Source organism: Molothrus ater, chromosome 12 (genome assembly GCF_012460135.2).
Source record: "Molothrus ater isolate BHLD 08-10-18 breed brown headed cowbird chromosome 12, BPBGC_Mater_1.1, whole genome shotgun sequence".
Taxonomy (NCBI): Eukaryota; Metazoa; Chordata; class Aves; order Passeriformes; family Icteridae; genus Molothrus; species Molothrus ater.
In genome coordinates, this window is record NC_050489.2 from 18003228 (window position 1) to 18030285 (window position 27058).

Sequence of the window (27058 nt, forward strand, 5' to 3'; positions counted from 1 at the left end):
GTGTTGGGAAGTATCTGGAGTGCTGTTTTGTGCATTCTGTTCATTCACATGTGCAAAAGAATTCTGGATGCTGACAGAAGATGTACAAGGAAAGACAAAAAGTAGCAGCATTATCAGTGATAGTCTTTTGAATTGAGCTACTTAACTTTGACCATTTAAGAATTTTTTTTCTTGCAGTATACCTACTGCCATCCTCATACCCAATTTCTAATGCTGTCACTTAAAAATATGAGTGTTTAGTATGCTTACTGTTTGGGGTTTGGTGGCAGCAGTGTATTAATCTGTGCATTTCTTTGAACAGCTCTGTTGCATCTACATAAAATTGTTTTGCAGATACTTAAGCTCTAAAACTGTCTCGGGAGGCGGTGGCATATGTGTGGTGTCCCAATTTCCATTTTAACTTGCAAACCCCTTGGAAATACAAAGTTGCTGTCGCAGGCTTTGCCAGATCCTTGCAGGTTTCCACCTGCCACGTGTTGGGCTGATAGAGGAGGTGGATGGCTGAGAATGCCCTGGGAATCAGAACATGGGATGGTGTCCTCGTGGGACATCCCACATCCATGTGTGTCACCTGGTGGAGTCCTGAAGGGGCTGGAGTTCCTGAGGAAACACAGCAAGAACCTCTGCAGAACTACTACTGAAACTTCAGCTGATAAAGAACATAAAATATTGGAGCCTTTATTCTGTTGTGGTAGTTGGGTTTCATTTCTGTGATCCCCATGAGTCATTTACCAATCATTGTGTTTTTCACATATTCTCTGGTTTATTTTTGGCTGTTTCTCTATGAGATAACCCATTTTTGGCAGGTCACAACTCGCAGAGGGGAAAGTCTCATTCTTCCTTGTTCCTGGCCACTTGTGTATTCTGCTTGACACTGGTTCCTCAGTTCCTTAACACTCCTTCCACCAGTGGAAAAAATAAATTAGAAATAAATTAAAAATCATTTGGATCATTTTTCCTCAATTTGACAGTAATCACCTTGCTGATCATCCAGCCTGTGGAGAAGAGATGAGATTGTCAACCCAGCAAATTTTCTAAGCATTCACCTTTCAAAAATCTAGGGTTGAGAAGTGAAGTTGGGCCATCAAAAGAGGTGGGCTTAGGTGCTTTCCAAAAGTGCTAATCTGTGTTCCTTGTCAGGATGGAGTCCAGATAGCTAATTTTTGCCTCACCTAATCTTAGCCACCCTAAATCCTGCCCTGAGTAATTGCTTGTGAAAAGCATTGTGTGGGTGACTCGTTTGCTGAGGTGCTGTTAGAGGGGGATTTTAGTTTTCCACAGTGTTTAGCTGCAGTAATTCAGAGGCTATGCATTCTTTCCTCACTTTTCTTTATATTCCACTGTATTTTCCATCTTCCTTGACAAATAGGGAACAGCAATCTCCTCACTGCCCAGGGTGGAATGGTTCTCTTGGATGGGTCTGTATGGATCCTTTGAGGTATTTGTCCTCTGTGAAGATGAGAGTAGTGGAAATAAGCAAAGAAAATATCAAACATACCCAAACGAGTGGGAATCTAATGAAGATACAAGCAATCTGAATTTTTGATCGCTGTATTTTAGAAGCATATTTTTTAGTATAATTTCCATATTTAAAATAATAGGATGCCATCCTGAATATTGGCTGCTGTATCTGCAAGGTTGGAACCTTCACCTGCATGGAGAGGACACTCCCTGTCCAGGCACATGGAGCAGCTCACAGGAGAGGGAGTGTGAGATACAAATGCTGGAACTGAGTTAGAGATTGCTCCCAGCAGTAGAAGGATTCCAGACTCCAGAATCTGGGCTGATAGTTCAGCTTTTAGAAGGGAGAGGGGTCTGGGAGGCACAAAACCCATTCTCAATTTCTTTTTTTCTCCTTTGCTGTCTTTACCAATAACTTCAGCTCCTCTGTCAGCTCTTGATCTAACTCTTGTTCCTCATCTTTGGTCTCATCAAGCCAATTGTAATATTTTTGAACTACTTACTACGTGTCTCTATTTAATCTGTTTCTTGCACTTTTTTACTCCTAGAGCTCTACTTCTGATTTTTTCTTTATAATAACCTCATCCAAGTCCAGATCTGTTGGTTTTATTTCTTTCAACCACGGATTTGAAGGATAAAAGCAGCCTGTGAGGTGAATTCAGCCACAGCAAGAAGAGAAGAAAGGCTTTGCAGTGGCAGGGCAGTGCCAAGCAGCGCTGCAGTTTCTGAGCTGGAAGCCATTCCAGGAAAGCCAGCCTTTGTTCCTGCCTGGCCTGGGGAGGAATGTGCTGCCTCCTGGATACTGCAGGCTCTGGGGATGGCAGGGAAGATGCATGTGCTGCTTTTCCACCTTGAGAGAAGCTTGTGGAAAACAATCCTTCAGGATGGTAGCTGCTAAATAAAGATTTTGTAAACCGCAGAAAAAGGTGGATTTATGGAACGTGCCTGGAACTTGGGTGCACAGCTGGGAGGTGTTCCAAGAAAATTTGCTATTTAATGTGGCCCAAGCAGTGTTCTCCAGATGCAGAACTGATTTTACCACCGTGTTCTTAGAATTTCATCCCACTGAAGGTTGCAGCTCTAATGATTTTAGCTTGGTAGAGAAAAAAACCAAAGAGGGGCCAGCACTAAGGGTTTTCTGCTGGGAAGTATTAGATAAAATTACTGAGGGATTGTTTTGCCTGCTCCACCTGTAATAAAGAGTAGTTAAACTGGCTGTGTTCTTGAGGAACTTCATGTTCCAGCTTCTCTCTCCTCAGAGCTTATCATGCACTGGTAAATCAGAATAATGCAAGTCTTAATTATTTTTGCTCTTCATTACAGGGAGAGTTTCCAATTTGCACATAGACTCAATAGCTAGTTCAGTGCAAGAGGAGCCTGCAGAGCTTGAATAAATGTGTTTGCTGAGTTATGAGCAGCCAGCCTGGAGCTGGTGTTTCCAAACTTTTAGAGGGTGTGAGGAGATAGAGCCTTGGCCAGAGATTTTTGTTACCAAGCACTGTGCTCGAATTCAGAACTGAGGAAGGACCAGTCTCCCCGTTTGGGAAGTATTTCTTTTTCATTTGATATTTGTGAGGGCTGCCAGCTGGGAGATTATGATAGGAAAGTATTTTTGTTTGGCTTGTGTTTAGTTTTAACATAGCAAGAAAAACAGATAGGAAAATGTTACTACTTCTCTTTATCACGGGCAGATGTTCTGTGGGTTTGTAGTGGTGGTGGAAAGGTGTCAGAAATTCCTTCTTTTGCTCTCCAAAGAGCCAAGAGTTGATGTAATCACCTCTCACAATTCAGTTACCTCCCTCTCCCTGTTGCCTGGAATGCACTTTGCAGGTATTCCTGCTCTAGTCCCCAAATGCCTGCTCTCCATGTGTGTTCCTGCCTTGGGTGCCAGGGAAGGTGCAGGGAAGGATTTTCTCATCAAGAACACTCAATGCTGTACCACAGAATACAAATTCAGAGTAGTTTATAAATTGTGGGTACAGTTCTCCTGTCAGGGGCCATTGCTTTATGATCTTGTACAAGTGCTACAGGTGCAGTGCTCTCCTTATGCTGTGATTATTTACAAAATAAAATCGTCCCTGTTTTGGTGGGCTCTCTCTCTGTTGTTCTGTGGAACAGAAAATATCAGCTGGAGCAAATCTGAAATGTGAAGCAGCAGAGGTGTTCTGCTGGTGCAGTCCTGGGCATGGGAAGATAAGGAGTCTTCGTGGAACAGCTCACTCAGAAATGCAGTTCTGTCTGTGTGACATGGGTTGGTTTTTATTCTTGCCCTCCCTTTTTCTCTCCCCTGCTCACTACACTGACCATTTTATAGAAAACTTCCTTGGGCTGCATGCACTTTGTGGCAGCTGCTGTTTGAACTAGAGGAGTGCCAACAGGCACCTCATTATTTGAACTAGAATGAGGAGCATACATAAACAGAACTTGTTTGGGTGTAAGAAATTGGCTTGTCTTTTGGCAGGATTTTCTATGGTTGTTGTTCAGTTTGTTGCTTTGATTTGAAGTATGTTATATAATTGATAAAAAAACAACCTGCTTTGCTTTTGTGAGTATTTGAGTTACAATATTCAGGATAAACTGCTGAGATCTACATTGTGCTGCCTTAGTTACATCAGGCTGCAAGGAGTCATTTGGTCCTGAAACCTGTCCTTCCACTAATGTGACAGCCACAACTGTGCTTCCCTGCTAGCCAGAGGGCTGCCTTTCCTCTGACAAGAAAAGGACTTCTTGAGGATGAGAATTATTTTTTTTTTTTATGAAGGAATAAAACCTGTCAGATTAATTTATGTGAAACAGATAGAAAATCTGTAACTTTCTTCAGCTGTAAGAATTCTATAATAACACCCAAAAAACTCCTGAATTAGGGGGGAATAAAAGGAAAGGTTTGGTCCTGCACTTTATTTTTGAGCCTTTGATAGCTTAAATGGTGGGCAGGCAGAGTTGCACTGACTCATGGGCTTAGGTGACCTACATTTACCTAGCTCTGATCTTTCTCCAGGCACTATGGAGACGTGTTAATGTTCTAGTTTGGAGCTGCAGGCTAATGATAAAAGGACTGGCAGCTTCACTCAGAGTTTGCTTGGGATTTGTTGCATTTTCAGCTGTTAAAAGTTTTACTATGCAACTGCTCCACCTTCAAGTGCGACTTCATTTGCATATGTTTGTGTTTAGAAAAGTCAACTTTATATTTTGGTCAAGAGATATATTGACATATGCTTTGCCTGAAATATTATTTAGGTTGTGGTACAGCTGTAAATACATGGCCAGTGGTTTTCATAGCTCCTGGTTATGGGATGCTGGGTGCAAATTCAAAATCTATAAAAAGCCCAAACAGTTTCTTGAGATTTGTTAGTTTGTAAAACCTTGTCTCCAGTTCAGTAATCATCTGTGTAGTAAGACTGGATGAATTTCAGCTCAGAGGAAAGGACAACCTGTGGGAAAACTGCTTTTTCCTACATTTTCCATAAAAAAATCCTTGAGAAATTGGGAGAGAAGTAAGGGTGAGGAAGCAATGCCTTGTTTGCTGCAGGATGACTAATGCAAGAGTGTTTTCTCTGCTAATAAAACCCAAGTGCACTCATATGCATGTGCCTTTTTTCCTTGCCAGAAAACACACTTGTGTCTGAATGCTTCCTTTTCCTGCTCTGCTGCAGCCTCTCCCAGAGCTGTAAGAGTAAATCCACTTTGTAGGAGTAACTTGGTGGCCAAGATTATATATATAATACATATATATAAATATAGCTTAGGGTATCCATCAGCTATTTCATCATTTCAGTTCAAATGTGAACTAGTTTGACTTGTTTGGCCTTCTGCTGAGACATTTAGCGGTGGCAAGGAATAATCCAGCTGTAAAAGCTGTATTTTTAACTACTTTATGGAAAAGCACTTGAAGTGGGACTATTTGCAGCTTAAACTAATTGGACCGAAGCTCTGAAGCTGTTGGGTGGCAGATGAAAGCCACGTTAATGCTTTCTGAAAGCCCAAGTTGACACTTCATTTTCCTGGCTTTCTTGCAGCCCGGGTGATGCCAGGGTGATGATGCAGCACTGTCAGTGCTATTTCTACCTGTTTTTCTAGGACAGGCAGCTGTGGAACACGGACTCCCCTCCCTGCATTCCTCCAGGACAGCCCTGGTGCTGCTGGGCAGGGGCACCAGTGGAGATTTCATGGCAGGATTTCATGCCACATTAGCATTCCTTTTCCAGGGGGTTTGGGGGACCACAGCACAAACCAGTCAGCATGGGCAGAGCTTGCAGGTCAGGTTAATTTTAATTTATTTTAACCCTTTGGGGTCTTCCCCTCCCCCCTTGGAATTAGTTTTGTTGCTGCTGCTTTTATCTGCATAGTTAAGATGCTGCCCAGTGATCAGAGTTATTACACAAATATTTAAGTACTTTTACTTTCATTCCTGAGTGGTAGAAAACAAAGCTTCTTGGATATATTTGGTTAATTCATTTTATGTAATTTATGTTAAAATCTAGCTGCAGATAATACGCTGAAGATGTAAAGGAGATGTTATTGATGAAATTATTTGTTCCAAGTGCTGTAGAATCTCCTTACATTGCTGTAATCACACTGGAGAGATGAAGGTAGAAACTGATTCCAGTTTTGTTGTGACTGGAAACACCAGTGGCTGACAATCAGCAGGATTTGGGATTTGCTCTAAGGAAGGTGTTGAACATGAGCATTTTTCTGAAGAGAGTTAATGTTGGGAGGCAGGGATTCAATACAGGGAATTTAATTCCTTGCAGCATGTCAGACTGAACGTGGAAATTGGTGCCAGAGGCTCAGGAGTGAGCTGGAAACACTGTTCAGCTTTAATAGTCTCATCCATTCAATGTTCCTAACTTGTATCTTAGAAAAAATACATTTCAAAAGTGCTACACTTTTAAGAATATTCTCATCTGCAGAGTATATTTGTAATATTCTAGTCTTAAAATTTTAACTTGGAGAAGAGAGTCAAGATGCACCTCTTCTTATATTCTCTCTTCAGTTGTACAGGAAGCATTTCAGAACTACAGTTTTAACTGATTCTTTGGTTATTTTTAAGAATTTAGTTGTGTGGGATTTTTAATAGTCCCAAGAATATGACAATATTTTGCATTCAATGCCCAAACATTATTGCAAAATCTTGATAGGTGCAGATAAGGCAAATAAATGAAATATGGAGTACTAGAACACCCATGTCACCAGCAGCTTCATGAGAAAAGATGCCATTTTAGAATTGCAGAAAGTGTGTTTAATTTTGCAGTTTTTTCTTTAATTAATGTGCCTGTTGTTGTTAGTGTATCTGAAGGGAAAGATTTTTGGTATATCCTTTCTAAAATGACCTCATTTTCAGGTTTATTCAGGCATTGTTAGTTTTATTTTCATCCTTGGTCTCATACATGTGACATCTGCAAGAAGACATTCACATTTGAAAATTCCCAGAACTTGAGTGATTGATTATGGAACCTCAGTATGGAAGATACTGGGTGGAAAATACATAAATACTTGATTGTGCAGTGTAAGCAAGGCATTTTATTAAGTTGGTGTATGTTTGCTCTCATGAGTTGAATCATGGGAGTTTAGTGTGTTTTTTAACACTGTACATCTCTGGTGAATGGTCAGATTGGGTTACTGCTGAGAATTGCAGAATGGAATAGATCCATCAGTATGTTTGGGGTTTAGAGGTGTTGATCCATGCAGAGGAGAGGTTTGGTGGCCTTGCTGAGGAATTGGAGAGGCAGCAGGGCCAGAGCTGGGCTGTGTTTCATCCCCTCTCTGCAGGAATTCCACAGAGCCCCGTTGTTCCCACACAGCCCCAGAGGAGGTTTGCAGTTCCCATCTGGTTTTTTACACAGTTGCAAGTGGAAGGTCACTGGGGTGTGTTTGATACTGTTCTGATCTGCTTTTAATCTGTGACAGAAATGAGGCTCCCTGGGCTGGGGGACCTTGAGCACACTCAGTGCAGGGTCAGTGGTGGCTCTGCAGAGTTCAGTGAAACACCTGCTCCCAAAGCCACCAGGATTCCTTCCCAGGAGCCAGGACAGACAGACAGCTCTGGGAGAGCTGTGGAGAGGGTTTGCAGGAGAGGGAGGGCAGATGGGACTGAATTAAGCCTTTTAGGGATTAGGTATCTTTAAAAGCAAGTCTGGGGATATCGTTACAGTTGGAAATTTTCAGAACTTTCTCCCAGTGTTCTCCATAGATTTTCTTCCACATTCAGTCTTGGTGTGAGACTGGATCTCCCAAGCTTCATCCATGTGCTCCTGTGAGTGAACACTGACACCATTGACTGCTGTGTAATGTGATTTTCAAGCAGCTGCATTTTTGTCTGAGGCTATAAATCAAAATCAGTTTTTGAAATCGGCAATTGAATGTTAAACAGTGTTAGAGGAATACATATACATATATTTTGTCTGAAAATTTGTGTAGAGCTCTTAATGAAAGCCCAGGATTTCACAGGTAATATTTATGAATATTTTGGGTTTGTAAGTTGCCAGATTTTGTGTTGGGAATTGGTGTTGCTGCCTGGGCCAGGTGAGCTCTGTGCTCACGTGCAGTGCCCGAGCCTCAGCCAGGGCTGTGCAGTTGTGGGTGCAGGTGAGAGGCTGGTGCTGCCTTGGCCCAGCAGTGATGGAGCAGCACAAGCAGCTTATCTGCAGCCCAGCACAATCTCTCACCTGCTCCAGGGCTGACCCTGAGCTGTCTGTGTCTGACTCCCACTGCTCTTGGAGCTTGTGCAGTCTGTCTGTCATCCCTGACTGGGGCCTTGAGGTGCTGGGACATACAGGACCAGAGACTGGGGCAGCATGGGGCAGCTTAGCTGGGCATTAAAGGCATCACTCTGATGCAGTTGTAATGGCTGTGTGTTTCTTACACACTTGAAAATACTAAAATTGGAGTTGAAAGCATCAGAAATTATTATGGCCAAGCTTTTAACACGTGCTGGTGTATCTCTGGCATGTGTTAAAATGTTATTTATAGAGTGGGGGAGAAATTAATGCTGACTGTGAGTAGCTCGTGTAAGTAATTTAATTAAATGTTTCATGTTCCAAGCATTAACATTTATTTGTCAGTTTGGAAAGAAGGCAAAGAGAATTTTGAGGTTAGGGGAGTAATTTTGAGGGTGCAAACAAGGTAGGACCCCAAAATTCATGCTGATAATAAGGATATATCCTGTACTACTTTTAATAAGATCTTAGTCTGTTCTTGCTTAAAATTTCTTATTACTTGGGCATTTAAGATGCTGTAAAACCTTCAAAATTTGAATTAATGGTACAGGGTAAGTTCTGCAGCAGTGCTGATGCTGTGTTAGAACTAAACAAGTATTTTCTTACATAGGTAACTTGTAGAGTGCCAGGTACACTGATTGCTTGGGAGGGATGGATGGACAGCAGGCAGGGAGTTACAGTATCTTTCCAATTGCTTAAAATACATTTTTTCCCCTCTGAATCCTGTCTTTTTTTGGTAGGGGTTGTTATACTTGCCAAGGGATGTGCTATCACAGTTCTCTTTCACTCGAGTGCACAGTTGTGTCTGGAAAAGGGTAGAAAATTCTGTCCAGCTTGCAGAAGTTATTTCTGGAGAGATGAGGATGACTGGAGGCAGAGGAGGTTGGTTAAACTGGGCAGGTTTAATGGCATCAGTCCTTAAGTGTAAGGACTGATATCATGAAGTTTATTTTGAAACATTATTTCTCTCAGTTATCATGCAGGGATCTTTCAACTGGTGACTTAATGCTGGTGTAAATGTGCATTGGTAAATCAAACCAAATCAGATCAAATTCTGTTTATTTCAAGGCCAAATGGGATGGGTTTTCTGAGCTTTAGTCTCACTAGGATGAGATGTTGGTAAATATTTAAAGTCCTGTTTTAAATTCCACAGGAAGAGTTGCACAGACACAAATTTCTCTATATCAATACACCATTAAAACAGTTAATTAATATAGTGATATATTGATATAATGATCACTTTGTTCCATTTTTTGTCTTGTTTCCTCATTAAAACAGAAGCTCAGAAAGATGTCCCAGGCCTGTGATACTTTGCTTAAAATGCTGGGTAATGAAATGACTGTATTATATTATTAGATGGAGAAATTGGGGTTGGATTTATATCACTTTTAATAGACTCCACTTGAGATGATTGCTTTGTTCTGTGGCATGACAGCATCAAAAATACCTCCTAAAACATAATTTTAGTGATGAGTCAGCAAGTGATTTTCTTCAGTTTGTTTTTGGAATATGATGAATTCTACTTCATGTGTTGCTGAATAAAAAAGCCTTGGTTATACAGAAAGTATAAACCAAGCCTGAGTCCTGTGCCAGGAGCTGTGAAGCCACTTGGGTACAATTTAGGGATCTGTTGGGTTTGGGTGTTGGATTCTCCCTTGGTGGGCAGCAGTTGGCTGAGGGAAGAGTTTTTGAAGCATTAAATGTTTAACTGTTCTTCACTCTTTGAATCCCACATGTTCCAGTTTGTTTTGACTGTTTGAGTGGTTTGTAGTCTAAACCAGATTACTGTAGTAGTTGTTTAAAAAACTTGAAGGCCATTGAAATGGGCACACTCAGCCACACGTGGAAGTGGTGTGTGTATAAATCACTTTTTGTGTAAGAAAACCATGGTTTGTAATTGCTGTGGAATTTGGCTTTCAGTTCAGCTTTGAGATTTATGAATGTAGATGGCTGTGAGTCATGTAAACAGCAAGTTCCATTGGAATAAACCACCTCAAGTCTGGAAAACCCCCCTGGGACTGGGTTATTGTGTGTGCAGTGTGTGGCAGCAGCCTGCAGATGATTTCCCAGATTTTAGGAATTCTTTCCTCTGCCTCAGCTCCCACTCTGGTTTGTTGTGTCTCAATAAATCCAAGCTAAAGATTTACCACGAGCAAGACTCAAAACTGCTGGGAAAGCTTTGCTGGTGGGAGGGTGGAGGAGAGCAGAGAACTGTCCAGAATTCTGGGAGAACATGGAGATAAATGGGAGGGAGTGGGGGCTGTGATGTGCTGGCCAGACTGACCTGCTTGTGCCAAGAGTGGTTTTCAGTCCTCTTTGTTTTGGCAGTTTATTCAGCCTTGTTTAACTGCTTTCTGTCCTAATATCTCTGTCCTGAATGCTTGGGTGTTATTCAATTACTGCTAGAGTGGAAGTTTCTGTAAACTTCCAGGTGCTGTAAAATGCCAACAGGTCAGGCCTTTTTATTGGGAATCTTTTGTTTTCTGTAAATTAAATTGCTCATTTTAGTGTAATTTTCTTTGCCATCTTGGTAGGTACTTTTTTTCAGAGAGTATCTAGATGCAAAATACCTGAAAAGCTGCAGGAGAATAATGTTGGGGAAAGATGTTTTATTTTAGGTTTATTTTGGAGAGTTTCAGGCACAGGAATAACAGAATTGATGATTTTTTGTGTGTTCTCCTAGACCTGAGCAGTTTCAGTTCTTTGTGCCCTCAGGTACACTCAGTCATGTGGAACTCCTCATTTAGGAGAACTCTGGAGAAATAATTCTTGGTTTTTTTCTCATTTGGTGAGGGGTGGGTTTAGAAGGCAAACCAGCCTTTGCCTGGGGCTTGTCTGAACTGATGCAGCTGCATCCAAAACATGGATTTAAACTGGTCACAGGATCAGGAGCAGTTTGTGATCACTCCAATGGGAATTGGAAGAAAATGCTTTGCTTACCCTTTCAGAGCCTAAAGTTCTTTGCTAAATATGTAGGAAGGAACCAAGAGGGAGCTGGGATGCAAGGTAGAGTTTCTGACTCCCAGCACATGGGTCTTTTTGAATTCTAGTAATGGATTTTAATGTGAATTTATTGATTGTATTGAATAGAAATAGCTCTTTAACAAAGATCCTTCTCTTTTATTTTTAGTATATTTTTGGGGAGTTCAGCCCTGATGAATTTAATCAGTTCTTTGTGACTCCACGATGCTCTGTTGAGGTAAGATCTACTTTAAACTTGTTTTAGAAATAACATTTGAAAGCTCCATCTCTTTGTGTGAATTTAAAATACAACAATACAAATATTTGTCATTCACTTGGCTTGCTAATTTACAAACTGAAAATTTTATTCAGTAGCCTTCTTTCCATGTATGTGGACATTAAGTCAATTTTTAGACATAAATTAATGATTCCACTTTCTGCTTGTCATCTTTCAGAGCTGGACTAGCTGACAGCAGTGGTGGGATGTTGATGCTGAATTTTCCAGCCCTGTACCTCAGTTTTGATGGTTTTTTTTTAAGGGGTGGATACTGAGAACTTTCCCAGCAGAGTTCTTGGTTGTAAGGTGGGCTTCTAAGTCTTGGGAGCCTTTTGAAACACAAGAATTGTGAATATTTTTGGCCAGGTGGAGCACTGCTGACCCTCAGAGCTGTGCTCACAGAGAAAGCTGTGTGTGAGGTCTGAGAAATGCATTAATAATGAACTAATTAGTGACAGAGAGAGCCACAGAGTGGGAACAGTTGTCTTTGTGTTGGAGTTCATTACATCCTCACATAGTATTGCAGCCTCTTATTCTCTGTAGCTCTTGGTAGACAATCATGAAACCATTTTCCTTTATAGGGAGGAGTTTTATCCCATTGTCCTCATCTCCAGACTTGAAAAATAATTTTCCTCTGGGTCCATTTCCATGCATTTCCTCCAGACATTTCCATTCAGCCATTTCAGTCATGCTTCCATCCTGCCCTCTCAACATAAAGGAAACCAACACTCAAGCTGTAGATGGGGAAATCCTTTTGTCACAGTTTACAAACCATTGTTAATGTGCCTTACTTTCCTGTAGCTTAATTTTCCAAGGGTAATTAGTGTAATAAACTGCTGAACAATCAAAGGGCATGAAGGGAATGGGGTGGGGTGGGGAGTAAGGGAAATTCAGAAAGGAAAAACAGCATTTCTTTTTGGGGGGAGAGCTGTGTACAGCAGAGATCTTTGGGTAATTCCTGTTAGCTGTGATGATCCTGCTGCTCTCCCACTGTAATTGCAGTCACAGCAGTGGGACATTGTGTAGTGTCACCTGAAGTGCCCCCATCAGCTTTTTCAACACTTACTTAGGGGATGATGAAAATGTCATATCTTGAGCTGTTCTCAAAGTATGAACCTGCAGCACCAGCACCAGTGTGACTTCATTTTCTCAGTGTACCACTTACTGGTTAGCTGTCAAAATAAAGAGCTGTTGAACAATGTTCCTTAAGTTTGTCCTTGATCTGGTTCACTTCAATGTTTTAATTACCTGGATGATGAAATAAAAATGATACTTATTAGCTTTACACTAATTGGTGTAAAAAATTGGTCTGAAAAAGGCAGGGTGAAACTCAAGAAGGACAAGTCAGAGATGATAATGCTGCAGTGGTGTTTGACACACATTGTGCTGGGGACAGTCCCCACATGTGCTGCTGTCCCTCTGAGGTCCCTTAAGCACAGACCCAAGGGGGACTCTGGCAAAGGAGTAGTTAAAGCTAAAGGGAAATATAGGTTGGAATCAGGAAATCAGGAAAAAGTTTTTTAATGGAAAAGTGATAAAGTCCTGGAGTTGTCTGCCAGGGGAGGTGGTGGAGTCCCCATCCCTGGTGTGTTTAACAAAGCCTGGATGTGGCACTGGGTGCCAGGGTTTGGTTGAGGGGTTGGGGCTGGGTTGGACTCCATCTTGAAGGTCTCTTCCAATCAGTGATTCTGTTGTCTAAAATGTCCCTTTTACATGTGACATTTTTGACACTTGGGATGGTTCACACGACCCTGGTGTATGGAGCAAGTCAGCTTTGCAAAAGTGCTCTTGATTATTCTGATATGTTTGGGACCAAGAGGCTGAATACCTTTTAAAAATCTTCTTATTCTCTGAAGGTCTTTGCTTTGGATAAAAACAAAAATTGCAAGGTGTGTCATAAACTGTTTGTTATAGACATTTAGACATTTAGAGTAATTTTTTTACCTCTAAGTAAAATGATATTGAATCTGTGTTCAAAATTAATATGGAGCTTGACCCATTGATCCTCATTTTTGGCTTGAAAAGATGATATGTTAAGATGGATTGAGGTTCAGAAATGGATTTTTACAGCATGTGTTTTTTTTTAATACTTTTGCAGTGGAATTTCAGGAATATTTTTGCTGTTTCTGATGCACTGGTGTCTGCAGTGCATTAAAAAGGTGATATGTGAGTATGTGTAGCTTAGGGAATTGAAAACTTCAATAAAGAAATCTTTTATTTGTTCCAGCATTGGAGTTACTATTCAGAGCAGCATTGTAAAGCTGCTCTGTCCCCTCAGTGCTGTGTCTCCCACTGCAGAACCAGTTCCACGTTGCCCAGGAGCTGCTGGAATGCAGTGTGGCAATGGCTGCCAGTTCTGCAGGCACTTTCAGCTGCTCAGGAGGTTTAGGGGCAGGTGGGGGGCTCAGGAATTGCCCCCCTGTGGTTACACCATGGCAAAGGTTCTGGCAGGCCTGAGTCCCTAAAATGATGGCAGGGTTTGTACAGGAGTGATCCACACTCTGTGCTGTGGGTGCTTCATGCTTGGGCTGATCAATGTGTTCAAGAGCCCACCTGAGCTGAAACATTGCAAGGGCCACCCTGGAGCAGGTTAGAGTCAAAAGGAGGTTTAGGTGTGATTGTTGGCTGTGCAAAGGGTTGTTTCATCCTTTCCCAGCTTTTATCTAAAAAGAGGATTCATGTTCCTCATGCTAAAATGAGTCGGTGAAGAAAGATGCTGGAAGTTGAATTGCTTGAGAGGTTGGTGAGCCTGTGGTGTGTAACCAAGATAATCTTTATCTCTCAGGACTTGTGGTAATCTGCAAGGACACCTGAAGCTGCAGTGTGGGATTTGATAAATATAGAAGCATGAGTTCAAGGCGTCCTCTCCAAAAATCAAATCTCAATTATGATGTTTGGATGTTTCATATGAAACTGATATGAAATGTTCATAGATTTGCTTTGCCTTTAAATGAGTTTCATTTCTTTTTTGTACAGCTCCCCCCATACAATGAAACAGTTTCATGTGGTATTAAATCCACAGGTAAGTTTCATGATGGTAAGAAATCAAGATTTTTTTTTTTTAAACTTCAAGGTTGTGACACTTTCTTGAAATTTACTGTAACCTCTCTTTAAATACAATTGTTACAACTTGCTCAGCACCTACACAGGCATAATTAGACAGGTTGGATTTTTAAACTTTACTGAATGATACCTCTGAGAGGTTTTGAAAATCCTGCGTTGAACTTCAGCTGATTACAATGGGCATCTTATTCCTCCTGCACTGTGCTGCCACAGTCCTGTGGAAACTCTGCAGGGTGTGGCTGTGAAAATGAGGGGGGCTGAAGAGCCGCAGCATGAGTATTTTCTAACAGTTACAGCAAGACTGCTCTGCAGGCAGTGCTCTGCTCTGTGCTCCCTTTGACTCTTGTTTCTGCCTGGCTTTGCTGTTTCCTGGAGAATCCTGGTTTGGTTTTTTTTTTTTAATCTCTTGATGAAGGTGTGACTTGATTTAAAAATAAATTACAGGGTTCCCCTTTTAAAACTGGAGCACTCACAGGTCTCCTCTGCCTCAAGCCTTACCTCTTAAAACCTGACCTTACCTCAGGGTTGCAAGAAGTGGACAGGTAGGTGGGAGCTGCCCTGTGATCCTCACTCTGAATAGTTTTAACCAAACTTCCACAGAATTTTAAGCAGCAAGTAAATCAGGTTTTGGTTTGTTCCCTGAAGCAGAGAGCAAGGAAGCTGAGATTTAGACAGATATATATGAAAATGACTCCAGGTCTCCTTGGAAAATCGTGGGAGTATCTGACTGAGCATTTCTCCTAAGTGCTCAGAAGAGGACCAAACTGCACCCTGATCATTGTGCTTAGAGACCTTGGCCTTCCTTTAAAGCTAAACGAGATAGGCAGTCAGAAAGAAGGACCACAGGGCTCATTTGAGAGCAGATCAGCAGCACTTCTGACAATTCAGGAGTTTTATTTAGTACAGACCAGTTTTAGGACCCTGAGTAGTCCAAAATTGGAGTTGGAAAGGTTCTTTAAAAAGACCATATGGTGTGAATTGTCTGTTGGTGACATGGCATCCAGTCATATATTTCTTTGTCTAACTAGATTTAAGTTTTGTTCTTTCAGACTGAGATTTTAATGTTCACAAGCCATACAGAAAGATGGTTTGTACAAATGTCTTTCAGATCATTCCTAGACCTTGAGAGAACCCCTCCCAGCCCTGAGATTAGGTAATGACAGCAAATTAGGTTTTGCTTGAAAAATGTCTTTAACAATCTTGCACTGTACTGTGCATGCACATTCTCACTGTGATGGCTGCATAGGAAGCTGTGCAAACTAAACTGGAATGCTTGGTTATGCAGAATATTTGTATTTATATATGATGACACACACATACCATGTTACCATTCCCCATAGTCTTCATTTCTTTCTGTACTTCTCTTCAGTGTTTAACTCTATTACAGAATCAGAATACCTGTTAACACCTACTAGGAGCAATCAAACCATGGTTTAAGCTCTAATATGCAGAATTCTGTTCACACTAATTAGTACTGTGCATTCACAGATTTTGGGGTTGTACATAGACTGGCCTTGGAGCATCTGGTGGTGCTTGTTTCAATATGTGTGCCATGTTGTTCATGGCACAGAGATCTGTTTCAGTCCATTCAGAAATAGAGCTGTGAACTAGATTGAAACAAAGATGCCCTGAAGCAAAGTGGAAAGTCAAAACAAATAAGAAAAAAAATTACCTCTTATTTTTCTCAAATGCACTTGACACAATCTTACAGTAAATGAGCTTCTGCCAGTCATTCCACAGACTAACTGTACATAGCTACTGGTATTTATTATTCTAATCCTGCTGTAAGGTACAAAGATTAATTGCTCAGCTGGAACTCCCTAATTTGTTTATTAAATGCTACAGCATCAGTTCTGCTCTTGGCAAGGTTTCAGCCTATCATGTTCTATAAGGGATGTGTTCTGTTTTCTGCTCCCCACTAGCCCTGAGTGGGCTCTTGTGATTCCTTAGTGTACAATAAACTGATAAATTCACCAAAACTGGTAAAAATGCTCCCTTAGATGATATTTTTTGCCAGGTTAGCTCTGGGTCACACAAGTGCTGGGAGCTTGCTGGGGGCAGAGGAGCAGGGCAGGGGTACAGAGGTGACAGCTTTTACCTTGGCCTCTGACAGACCTGACTCTCCCATGGAGGGAATCCACATTCTTTGCTTTGAAGCAATTGCTATTTTCTTGAACTTGGATTTTGAAAAAGAAGTAGTCATGAATTATTTGAGCTGCTAGGGATTTGAAATGTGCCCAGTAATTAATTTGTATCAAGGTTGGAGGAATTCTGGGTGTTACCAGTTGTTGCCTGTGCTTTGTGCTGCTGTAGCAAAGGGTGGAAAGAACCACAGACAGATGAACTAATGAGGAATGGTTTTGTTGTGGATTTATATCCCTTAAAGCCCCCAAAACTTTGCATTTGCACTCAGATGCAGCAGTTTGGAGCTGTGTGTGCACAGCCAGCCCAGGCTCTGAGGCACTGCCCCCCTTAGGGCTCACTCAGGAGGTGCTGCCTGAGCTCTCCCAGTGCACACCAGGCACAGCTCCCCCCTCCCTGGCTCCAGGCTGCTGATTTTTTTCAAAAAGGAACTTCAGCCCTCTCTGCTGGGTGCTGATGGCTCCTCAGTGATTGCAGAAGTGGTTGGTGAATGGCAGACAGGGTGTTAAAAATGTTTTCTCACAGGGAGAGGGGGAAAAAAATTAGAAATTTAGAAATTAGAAATTTGAAATTCACTCTCTTCCTAAGATGATTTAGAGAAGAGAAACCAGATGTGTGTGGAATTTTTACCCTTTTTTTTATTTTTAAAAAGTCTCCTTTAGTCTGACTGGCAGCAAGATTGAAGTTGATAGGTGACCTGTTTGCTTCTCATTTAGTCAGATTAATAGATCAATGCAGAAAGGCAATTAACATCTTTATAATTTGTTCATTAAATCATAATATGTTGGTATTGCATGGATAAGTCAGACCTCAACACACATTGTATGTTTGTTACTCTTCATTTGATATTAAAAAATGCAGATTCTTGTTCCCTTCACATTTTTTAAAGCTAAAATATTTGTTAGCAGATTTTTCTAGAAAACATCCAGAACTGCAAAACTTTTATATTGACAGTCATATATCAAAATATTCCCTACAAGATTGTTTTCCCAGAGGATTATTTCCTTAGGTGAATAACTTAGGTGTGAATAACTTCTTTTCTGGGAACTGTTGGTTGCTTTTTGTTGTGTTTAAAAAAAAATCCACCTCATTTTTAATGAGTCTGTGATGTGTACTTGCAAATATGTATTTGTTGATGTCATGTATAATGTAAGTGGTACAAAATCTTTAAGGTTTAATGCTGTATCCACTTAATTCCTTTGGAATTAATACCTAGTGTTGTTTGGTTCTGTAGTAAGGCTTAAAAATTGGAAATGTGTGTTTGAGCCGCCATCGTTGAGGAAACACAAAATATTAAAATGTGATGTCCTTGAAACAGTAACATGCATATCATAAAGACCTGCAGAGCTTTAAAATGTCAGCTTACCTTCAAAATTCCGGAAACTGTTTCATTAATTTTATATCTTTACCCAGTAGTTACAGAAATAGTTGTAGCTGAAGTATTCAGTGTTACCACTTAGCACACATACATTAGAGCAATAAATAAATTCCAGGAAATTGCAGAACTTGGTGGCTGAAAATATTTCCTGATACTGCAGCCTGCCATGAGAATATTTCTTTAGTGCCAGGGTAAATAAATCAATCAATAAAACAAAAAAACCTGTTCATAAGTTTTAGTACAATTCCTATGTACAAGTTGAATGCTGATTTATGTTGAGGAATGTGTTGTATTTTGTGTCACGAAATCCTGGATATCATTACTCTCACATGGTAATACATTTAATTGTGATAAAATTAAAGAAGTTGTAAATGAGCTCGGAGGCTCAAAAGCTTTAATTGCAGTGTTCCATGCAATTAATAAATATATTTTTCAGTTATGTTTGGTTGTGATAAATCCCACCAGAAAAACCAAACCCAGCCCCTCAAAAAGCAAACCTCACATATGGAAAAGTTAAAAAGGGAAAGGCTTGGATTTTGGAATTGTCAGTTGAACAGACTGGCTTGAAAAAAGCATGGAATTAAGTGTTACACCATATTGCATAGGCAATTATCCAGTAATTAATTTAATACAGATTACTCCTATAGACCTTGGACTTTAATAGTTTTTCTTATGAGGAGAATTTAGTTGGGATTATGTGCAGGATTGTGTAGTGATTTGGAAATTACATAACTCTGGTTAAGAAAACCTGAATCACGCTCTGCTATCTTTAAGAAAATGATCTTTAGAAAGTTGTCATGGTTGAGAATGAGAATTCCTTTTGTTTGGGGTGCATACTTTGTTTTCTCATTACAGGAAAATAGGAGAGTGTTTTTCTTGCTTTTGCAGCTTTTTGATTCAATGGGATTCTCTAACTGAGATTTGCTTTCTCTTGTCCAGGGGAAGAGTATCAGAGAATAGAATTTGGTGTCAATGAAGTTATCGAGACTCAGTCATCTGTCCTGAATAACACCGACTACAGCATCTCGAGTACTCTGAATCCTCAGGCTCCAGAATTCATTCTCAGCTGTGCACCCGCTCAGAAAAGCCCAGACGATGCTCTCGGCGACACAAACTACAACTCCATTGACTGCCAGTTCAGTGACCCCACCCTGGCTCTGGACAGCGGCTCCAACGCCGAAAACGACGCCTTGGCTGGGGGCCTGGGGCAGAGGGAGCGGAAAAAGAAGAAAAAAAGACCCCCTGGATACTACAGTTACTTGGAAGATGTCCCTGACGGCATGGCTGCCCCGGAGGCGCTGGTGAACGGCCACGCCTCGGCCGCGGGACTCAACAGCCTGAGCGCGGAGGACGCGGAGCTCGCAGGAGACCTCCCCTCGCTGGCCACGCCGAGGACTTGCAGCAGCCCCGGCAGCTCCGTGGATTTCCTGGCCGGAGCTGCGTGTGCCGAGCCCGGCCCCGGAGCCGCAGCCCCCGGCAGGACTGGCGGGCAGGCCGAGGTTTGCCGCCTCGCTCATTCGGAACAGTTCTGCCTCCCCCCGGAGGCCGTCAGAGAGAGCCCCCTAAGGACAGCTGTTGTACAGGCTTATGCTGGTACTGATACTACTGAAACTCTTGGCGTTACTAATGGACAAACACTTGAATCCTCTGGTGAGGACACAGCTGCCAATGGGGTAGAATTGCACACTGTGGAAAGCACTGACTCAGACCAAGCTAAGCCTGAGGAAGCTTCACCTACTACTGAGGCAACAGTCCCGCTTGCAGGATCAGTCCCTGTTAATCAGCCTGCAAAGTCGTGGGCTAGTCTTTTTCACAATTCCAAGCCCTCTGCTTCCACATCTGTGGTCTATGTTGAGACTAAGTATACCCCTCCTGCCACATCTCCTCTGGTCCCTGAAAAACAGGTTGAAGTCAAAGAGGGACCTGTTCCAGTTTCAGAGGATCCCGTAGCCATAAAGATTGCAGGTATAGTTATACACACGAGTGGATGTTACACTGCAAGGGTATTAGCTCTGCTTGTAAGCAGGAGTGTGCACTATTGATAGAGAACATTCCTCTGCTAATGAGCTGGCTGTTCAAACACTGCATGGAGGATGTCATTTGAATTAACCAGATTGTATCCCCCTGAGTAAACATTCCAAGCAGGCATTGCCGTGTCATTATCCCAGGTACAGGGAAACTATTGCTGCTTGTCAAACAACTTGTCAAACAGTCTGTGGAAGTGATCTGTGCTTTCAAATGGGCTGTGTGCTGTTACAAAAAGGAGAATATGTTAGGTTTGTTCAGAAAATGGTGTGTTACATTATCCAGTGTTTACAATTTTGTAGTATTCCATTAGAAGAACAGTGTTACTGTATTTATACCAAAGCAGCTGAAATTCCTGGGCACTAAACAGCAGTTGAAGTGTAATGGCTACATAGGTCTTGCTTCAGAAATTTCAATTCAGGAAATCCCATATTTACTAATATGCTTCTTGAGTGGTCTGTCCTTCCAATTTAGCCATTATAATCAGTATTGCTTTATCCATAACCAATGCTAGCTGTTCCCAGTTCAAGAATAACCCAAAGGAGCTGTCCAGAGGGGACATCAGGGAATGAGTGATACAAAAGCTTTGACTCTTGGTCCTGTCATATTTGTGCTCTTGATGGGAAATGCTAGAAACTGCAGGAGGCTGGTTGTGCAGACTCAGCCAGAAATGGTGAAGTTCTCCCAGCTTGGTGCGTTTTGTGTCACTGACTCACCACTGTTGGAACCAAAGTAATTATTTTAAATCTGTGAAGTGGTCAGTGTGTGAGATGGCTTTGTGCAGAGTCCTGCTGTTTATGCTACAAGCTAATTTACAGGTACAATGCTGTTTTGAAAGTGGCAGCTTCAAGTCAGGTTTCCACTCTGAACAGAAGCTGACCTGGAGATGATGTTCAGAGTGCCCAGAATTGAATGCTGCCTCTCCTGCCCTCCTTACTCAGCAATGGTTTCATTACTCAGGGTTGTCTGTTGAGAGAAAAGCTGTCAGAATAATTTATATTTCAGTGTATTTTCCACTTAGGTGTCAAAAACACTGTATTAAAACTATATATATATATATATATATATATATATATAAAAGCAGGTGATTACAGTCTGTATGAACCGTATGGAGAATGTTGTCTTAAAATTTCAAGCTATCAATTGGTAAAGATTTTTATCTTCAAACTCTTTTGTGACCATCATAAAGCTAGGATTGCTTGCCATAAATGGAAAAGGTTTTTTCTCTTGTCCAAGTTGTTCCAGCTGTAAGTTAACTTTTAGACTTTCACTGTTTCTGTACTATTTTTTGCCACCAGGTGGGAGCAGAGCTTTTTATTCTGTCTTCACTGTAGTAAAACACAAGTGTAACTTTTACCCAGTTTTCTTCTGCACCTTCACTATTTGCTTGCTCTTTGGGCAGAGGAATAATCTGAATATAGATAAATGGAATTCATCTGCTCATTGTAGCTGATTTAGGTAGGAGTTACTGCTGCAATTCCTGTAATTCAGATACTGTTGATTTTGGTGTAAAATGTTTACTTGGAGATCTGAATGCCATGTGATCAGTGCTTTGCTCTGTGGAAAAAGGTGGTTTTCTTTATTTTCTTTCTATGTACTTGAATGTTCTCTGTCCTATTTGGAAAACAGGTACCTGAGTGCTTTGTTCATCCTCCCACACTCAAAAATGTGTTACAAGAACTTCAGTTCATGCTTTCCAGACACATCATTTGCCCTCTTCTGTAGATATTTGATTTTAAATCTCCTGCCTCAGTGATCTCCACTGTGTGAGGCTCTGTGTGTTTATCAGGTGTATTCCTTGTTTCCCTGTTGGGTTTTTTGGGCATTCAGCAGCTTCAGCTCGTGCCAATGGGAATGAATTTTTGCCCACGAGTTCCATGGGGTGCTGGACACAGGTAAACTCTACACCTGAAGTATCTTGAGTTAGCAGGCAAAATTAACAAACCAACCCAGTGCTGGAGTGCCAAGGTCCTTCTGCACAGGTTTTATTTAGAACAGGTGCTCAGCACACAAGAAAAGAAGTTGTTTTTCCAGAGACAAATTGTTGGTTTGTACTTCAATTTCAGCAGTTATTACAAGGGAGGTTAATGATTCACAGGCACCCTGAAGATAATTTCATGCTGCTTAATTCAGCCTGCAGAGATCTGTGGTTCCTTTAGTCTCAAAGACAGAAGCTGCATAAGGTAAGGAGATGATCAGGACTAGAAAATAAATAGAACAGACAAATGTCATGTTAATGTTGGTGGCAAACAAATACAGAAGAGGCAATTTTAGCAAGTGTCCAAGATGTATCTGCTGTGCAGGTGCTGCACTCGTATGTGTACAAAGGGACCAGTGTAGTAATTATGCACCACAGCCTAATTAAGATGCTAGGACAAACATTTTAATAATTAATATCTAAGGGATAGTAAGGTCATAAATCATATGGGTAAAAATATGACTCTTCAGGGCTTTGCTTGCCACACTTCACAGCTGGTCCCCTACAATTATAACCTGATAATTAATAAAGCCCTATATAGTGTTGAAAACAAGCTAAGGAAATAAGTGATTGGAAAAAATATCAATTCTCTGAGTAGTCTTACAACTCTTCTTTGGTGATCTTAGGAAAAATTGCAGTGAGAGAATCTAAAACAATTTTCTGAATTGTGTTTTCTTGCAGTGTTTTCACTGTGGGTGATGGAGTGCCATAAAATCAGTTTACAGCAGGCAGGATTTCAGCTGAATGAAAGAACAGAAACTTTTAAGATCTGACTAAATCTGGAATGATTTTAAATTAGGAGGAAGGGAATCCAATAAATGCAAGTATGGAAGGTACCAGAACAGAAACCAAATGAGAGTACAATGTGAAGAACTAATGGGAGATGTATTGGAGAAAAGGATCTGGAGGGTTAGGGAATTGATGAGTGTCTTTAGTACAGCTGAAGAAGACAAAGCTTCTTTTCCCCAGTGTGTGTTAATACCAATTCCCATGGAAAACCTGGAAAATAACTAATTCTGCTGTGGAGGACTTGGTGCAATGGAGTCTTTGGACATTACTTCTTGGTAATTCAGGAGAATTTCATGGTGCAGCAGCAAAATTGGAAATAAGATTTAAAAACCATGTGGGCAAACATGAAATATTCAGAGTTAATTTGACTCAGATGATATTGTTGGCACGACCGTGGTTGTAAATCTAAATTTACAAAACAAATTCATAAAGAAGATGATGATTCCTAAAGAAGTGAAGAAATTAAATTAAAGAAGTAAAGAAGTGATAAAATTAAATTAATTCAGATTGCAAGAAAGGTGTTCCAATATATACTAGAAGATTTCTTTCTCATTGTAAAGGTAGGTACATGCTAGAGCAAGAAGTTGTGGAGGCATCCAGGATCTGGGGGTTTTATAATCTCAGAAATGCAGCCTTTTGTACATTCAAACTGCATTCTTACAGAAATGTTTTTGTTTAGGGTCATCCAGCAATGTTGTCCTGGGATCTTTTAGGCCTTGTCCAGATTTGAGGAAAGGTCAGAGTGACAGAGACAATATTCTCTAAATCAGGGCCTGAAGCCAAGAGTTCAGTTCCTGACTTGTAACCACCTTTGTCTCTTCAGCGTGGACACCATATCCATGGGGCTCCTCTTGCCTTAAACTCTGGACTTGGCTTGTTTAGAAAATTACCTTGTTAAAAACAAATTGAGAGGTAATTGTAATAACAAAACCCAGTGAAATATCGAAACATTTCCTCATTTCACAAATCAGTACCCTCTAAAAGAAATAAGTTTCCTGGGTGGTGACCTGAGCTTTCCAACAGGTTTTGAAATTTTAAATTTTTCTCACGGTCGTAAGTCTGTTTTTCTTCTGGTACACTTGTAAAAGTTCTTTGGTTACTGTGTGTTAGATGTGAGCTGGAAATGTGCTGTTGGATGTAATTCTGTACACAAACCCAGGTCTTTGTTAAGAGAAGCAAAACTCCCAGGAATTGCACTGGAGCCTGTTCACAGAGCAGCTTTGTGACCACAAGAGGATGCTAAAGGTCCTCTTAATATCTGTATTGAGCATGATGCAAAAATGGGGAACAGTTAATGTAAAAAGTTATTGATAGACACAAAAGTGAGAAAGTTTTTCTGTTACTTTTATCCTTATTTTCAACAATGATTCATTATGTTAACAGAAGTATTGTGTGTGAGCACAGTTCAAATGTTGCTGCTCTGACAATACATGCTGAAGTTCTTCAGCAGTAATTTAATAACATATTTTAGCCTTCACTAGAAAAGAATCTTGCTCTGCATCTGTGCTACCTCATCTTCCATTTTACATTTCTTTGCTGTCTGCTCTTTCAGGTGGCACGTTCTTTATGTAATAGACAACTGAATTAAACATTCTTCTCGTTTTTTGTCAATTTTGATTGCTTAGAACTGATATTATCTGCAGGAAATATGATCTTATAGATAGGGAGATAGCTTGGCAGTAGAAGGATGTGGATTTTGTTTGTAGTTCTGCCATCTCTGCTTGCTTTCAGCTTTGTACCTCTGCTTTTGTACCTACATCATGTTATTTTATCTTTTTAGTCCTATAGTGAACAGCTCAAAATCTTGCAGTTTATAGCTTGTAAGAGCTTTAGAGCCCCTCACATTTATTATAAAAAAAAAATAACCCCACTGGTACACAATTGCTATATTTACTTGCAGTTTGTATTTTGTCTTGTATACACCTTATTTTGCAAGTTGAAAGTATATGAGCTCCAATATTTTCTTTGAACAGTTCTTATTTAGGTTTCTAAATAACAGGTCAGGATTCCTGGAAAAGCTCCTTTTGTTGTTCTTGGTTTCATAACTGGGACAGACTAATGTGCAGTGGTTTCTAAGTTTTCAACTTGGGTTTTGAAAGCAGGAAAGAGTAGGAATTACATTATGTAAGGCTGTTATCTCTTAGGTTTGGAAGTGTTAAATAAAACTGTCTGTTCTGAAGAGCAGAGCACGTCAGTCTGTGTGTTTGCACCGAGATGATTTTGTTGTGAGATAGTGGATGGTGAAACTTCTGAACTGAGACTGCTTCAAAGCAGAAAAATGTGGGAAATACTTCATAAAACTGGTGACAAGTGATTCCAGCTATGGCATTTTATATCTGTGTATGTATCTATGTAGCAATATAAATAAAATATCTGGATTTAGGAAAACAAACACCCAAATCAATAGGTCTTGCTTTGGAATGACAGTGATCAGTTTTGTATCAGCATCTCCTGCTCTCAATCCCAGCATCTTTGGTGGAAGAAAAACCTGGTCTGGTTTGGAGTGTGACAAGTGGGTAAATGGAGTGGAAATCATCTGCTGGAGGTTCTGGGAATCTCCTTCATTGATTTGAATTACTGTGTAATGCTGCAGCAGATATTTGTTTGATGGCCACGAGAGTTTTGCTGATGCTCAATTTACTGTTTCTCATTCTGCAGAAATACTGGAAAATGTAAGACTAATACATAAACCAGTGTCTTTGCAACCCCGAGGGCTGATCAACAAAGGAAACTGGTGCTACATCAATGCTGTATCCTTCCCTGGGAAAAATTAATGCTCTTAAGTTGATATTTTTATATTATATCTGTCAGAGTTTTTTTTGGATTGTTCTGGTAAGTATTTTATAAAAGTGGGCTTTTTTTCCCAGATCCTGCTCCTGTGGTTAAAATGTTGAAGTGTAGCAGCCAGAAATCCAGAGGGATTTTGGATCATTGAACCTGGTGTGCAGGGTTCCCCTGCAATCCTGTTTGCAGTTTGTTACCTGTTTCACAATATCTCAGAAGTGTAACTTCTCCTGACTGAAACCCTTGTGATTTCTAGCAGTGTTTCTCCTTGATTCTGGGCATCCATTTAAATGGTTATTTCTCTTTTGCACTTGAAGTAACTATTCTTACACTTGGGCTTTGTTTTGCAGTTTTAAGTGGATCATTTGGGTTTGTGCTGAGCAGGTTGTCACTGTTGTCTCATCTGTGTAAAGCAGCATTTAATTTAAATTAATTCCACTACAGTCTTCCATATGGAAGATGAGCTTGTTCTTAATGAATTGGAGTTGGATTCCCCTGCAAAAATAACTTCTACCCTGAGGAACAGAAAGCACCTTCCCTCTATGGTATATTATGATATTAATAAAAATATTAATCATTAAGAAAAATTGTCTCCCATGACTGCAAGAGAGATAGTTCCAGTGTTGGTACTGCTAGTGAAAAATGTTAACACCAATTTCATGGCTGATCATGGCAGATCCTAATAAACTATTTCTAGGCCAACAACTGTGCCTTAAATAAAGCTTTTATCTTCCATAGCCAGTTCTGCACTCATCTGGTTATATACACTATATATCTTAGCTCCCATTTTTTCAATCTAGAAATTTTGCACTGGAATTTGTTACTCAGTTTTTGCACATTGTAGGGGATCAGATTAATCTCTCTTCAGCTGTTGAGATGGATGCCTTATTTTGTCATTTCCCTTTCCCTCCAGTTTTTTAGTGCATTTCTTCTGTTCACTGCTGTCACCAAATTATGATGTTTTTTAGAGTATTATTCTTCCAGCTTATCTGGAGTTTTCCAGGTTGCTCCTGACCCTTTGCAGTGCAGAATGTCTCACATCTCAGCAGGTTTTGCTTTGGTTGCAGGGGTGACTCAGCACCTTTAAGTTTCAGCTGGTTTCTTCCATTCTTCTCAGCAAATGTGTTCCAGGTTATCTCCTGCCAATTTTCAAATGGTTAATTCTCTGAAGTCTTTCCTATGAAAGTTCTTTTCCTCTCCTGCTTCTGGATGAAATGTTTCCTTACCCATGAATTAAAGTTTTTTTCATGATTAAAATGTCACTGAAATCACTGCATGTTACAAGATGCTGGGGTTTTTCTCTTACAACTTCAGTACATTATTGGTTAATGTTGTGATAAAGCTTCATCCTCTTTTCCAGTTAAATTCTTGGACTGATCTACTTCATAGTGAAAACAGAGCTGCATTTTTATTGTTTTGCATATAACTGAATATTTGGTTAATGCACAGATGTAATTTTCTGCATATTTCCTTAATGCCACTGC

General features: G+C 40.5%; 1 protein-coding gene across 1 annotated transcript in view; it reads left to right on the top strand.

The window, feature by feature from the left end:
• The window catches only part of USP10 (ubiquitin specific peptidase 10), a 47650-nt gene that overhangs the window by 8068 nt on the left and 12524 nt on the right, over window positions 1–27058 (top strand). Inside the window, exons 2-5 of the mRNA XM_036390337.2 lie at window positions 11308–11376; window positions 14392–14437; window positions 18938–19963; window positions 25449–25540. Coding sequence (XP_036246230.1) covers window positions 11308–11376; window positions 14392–14437; window positions 18938–19963; window positions 25449–25540 — 1233 coding nt within the window. The remainder of the gene's footprint in view (window positions 1–11307; window positions 11377–14391; window positions 14438–18937; window positions 19964–25448; window positions 25541–27058) is intronic.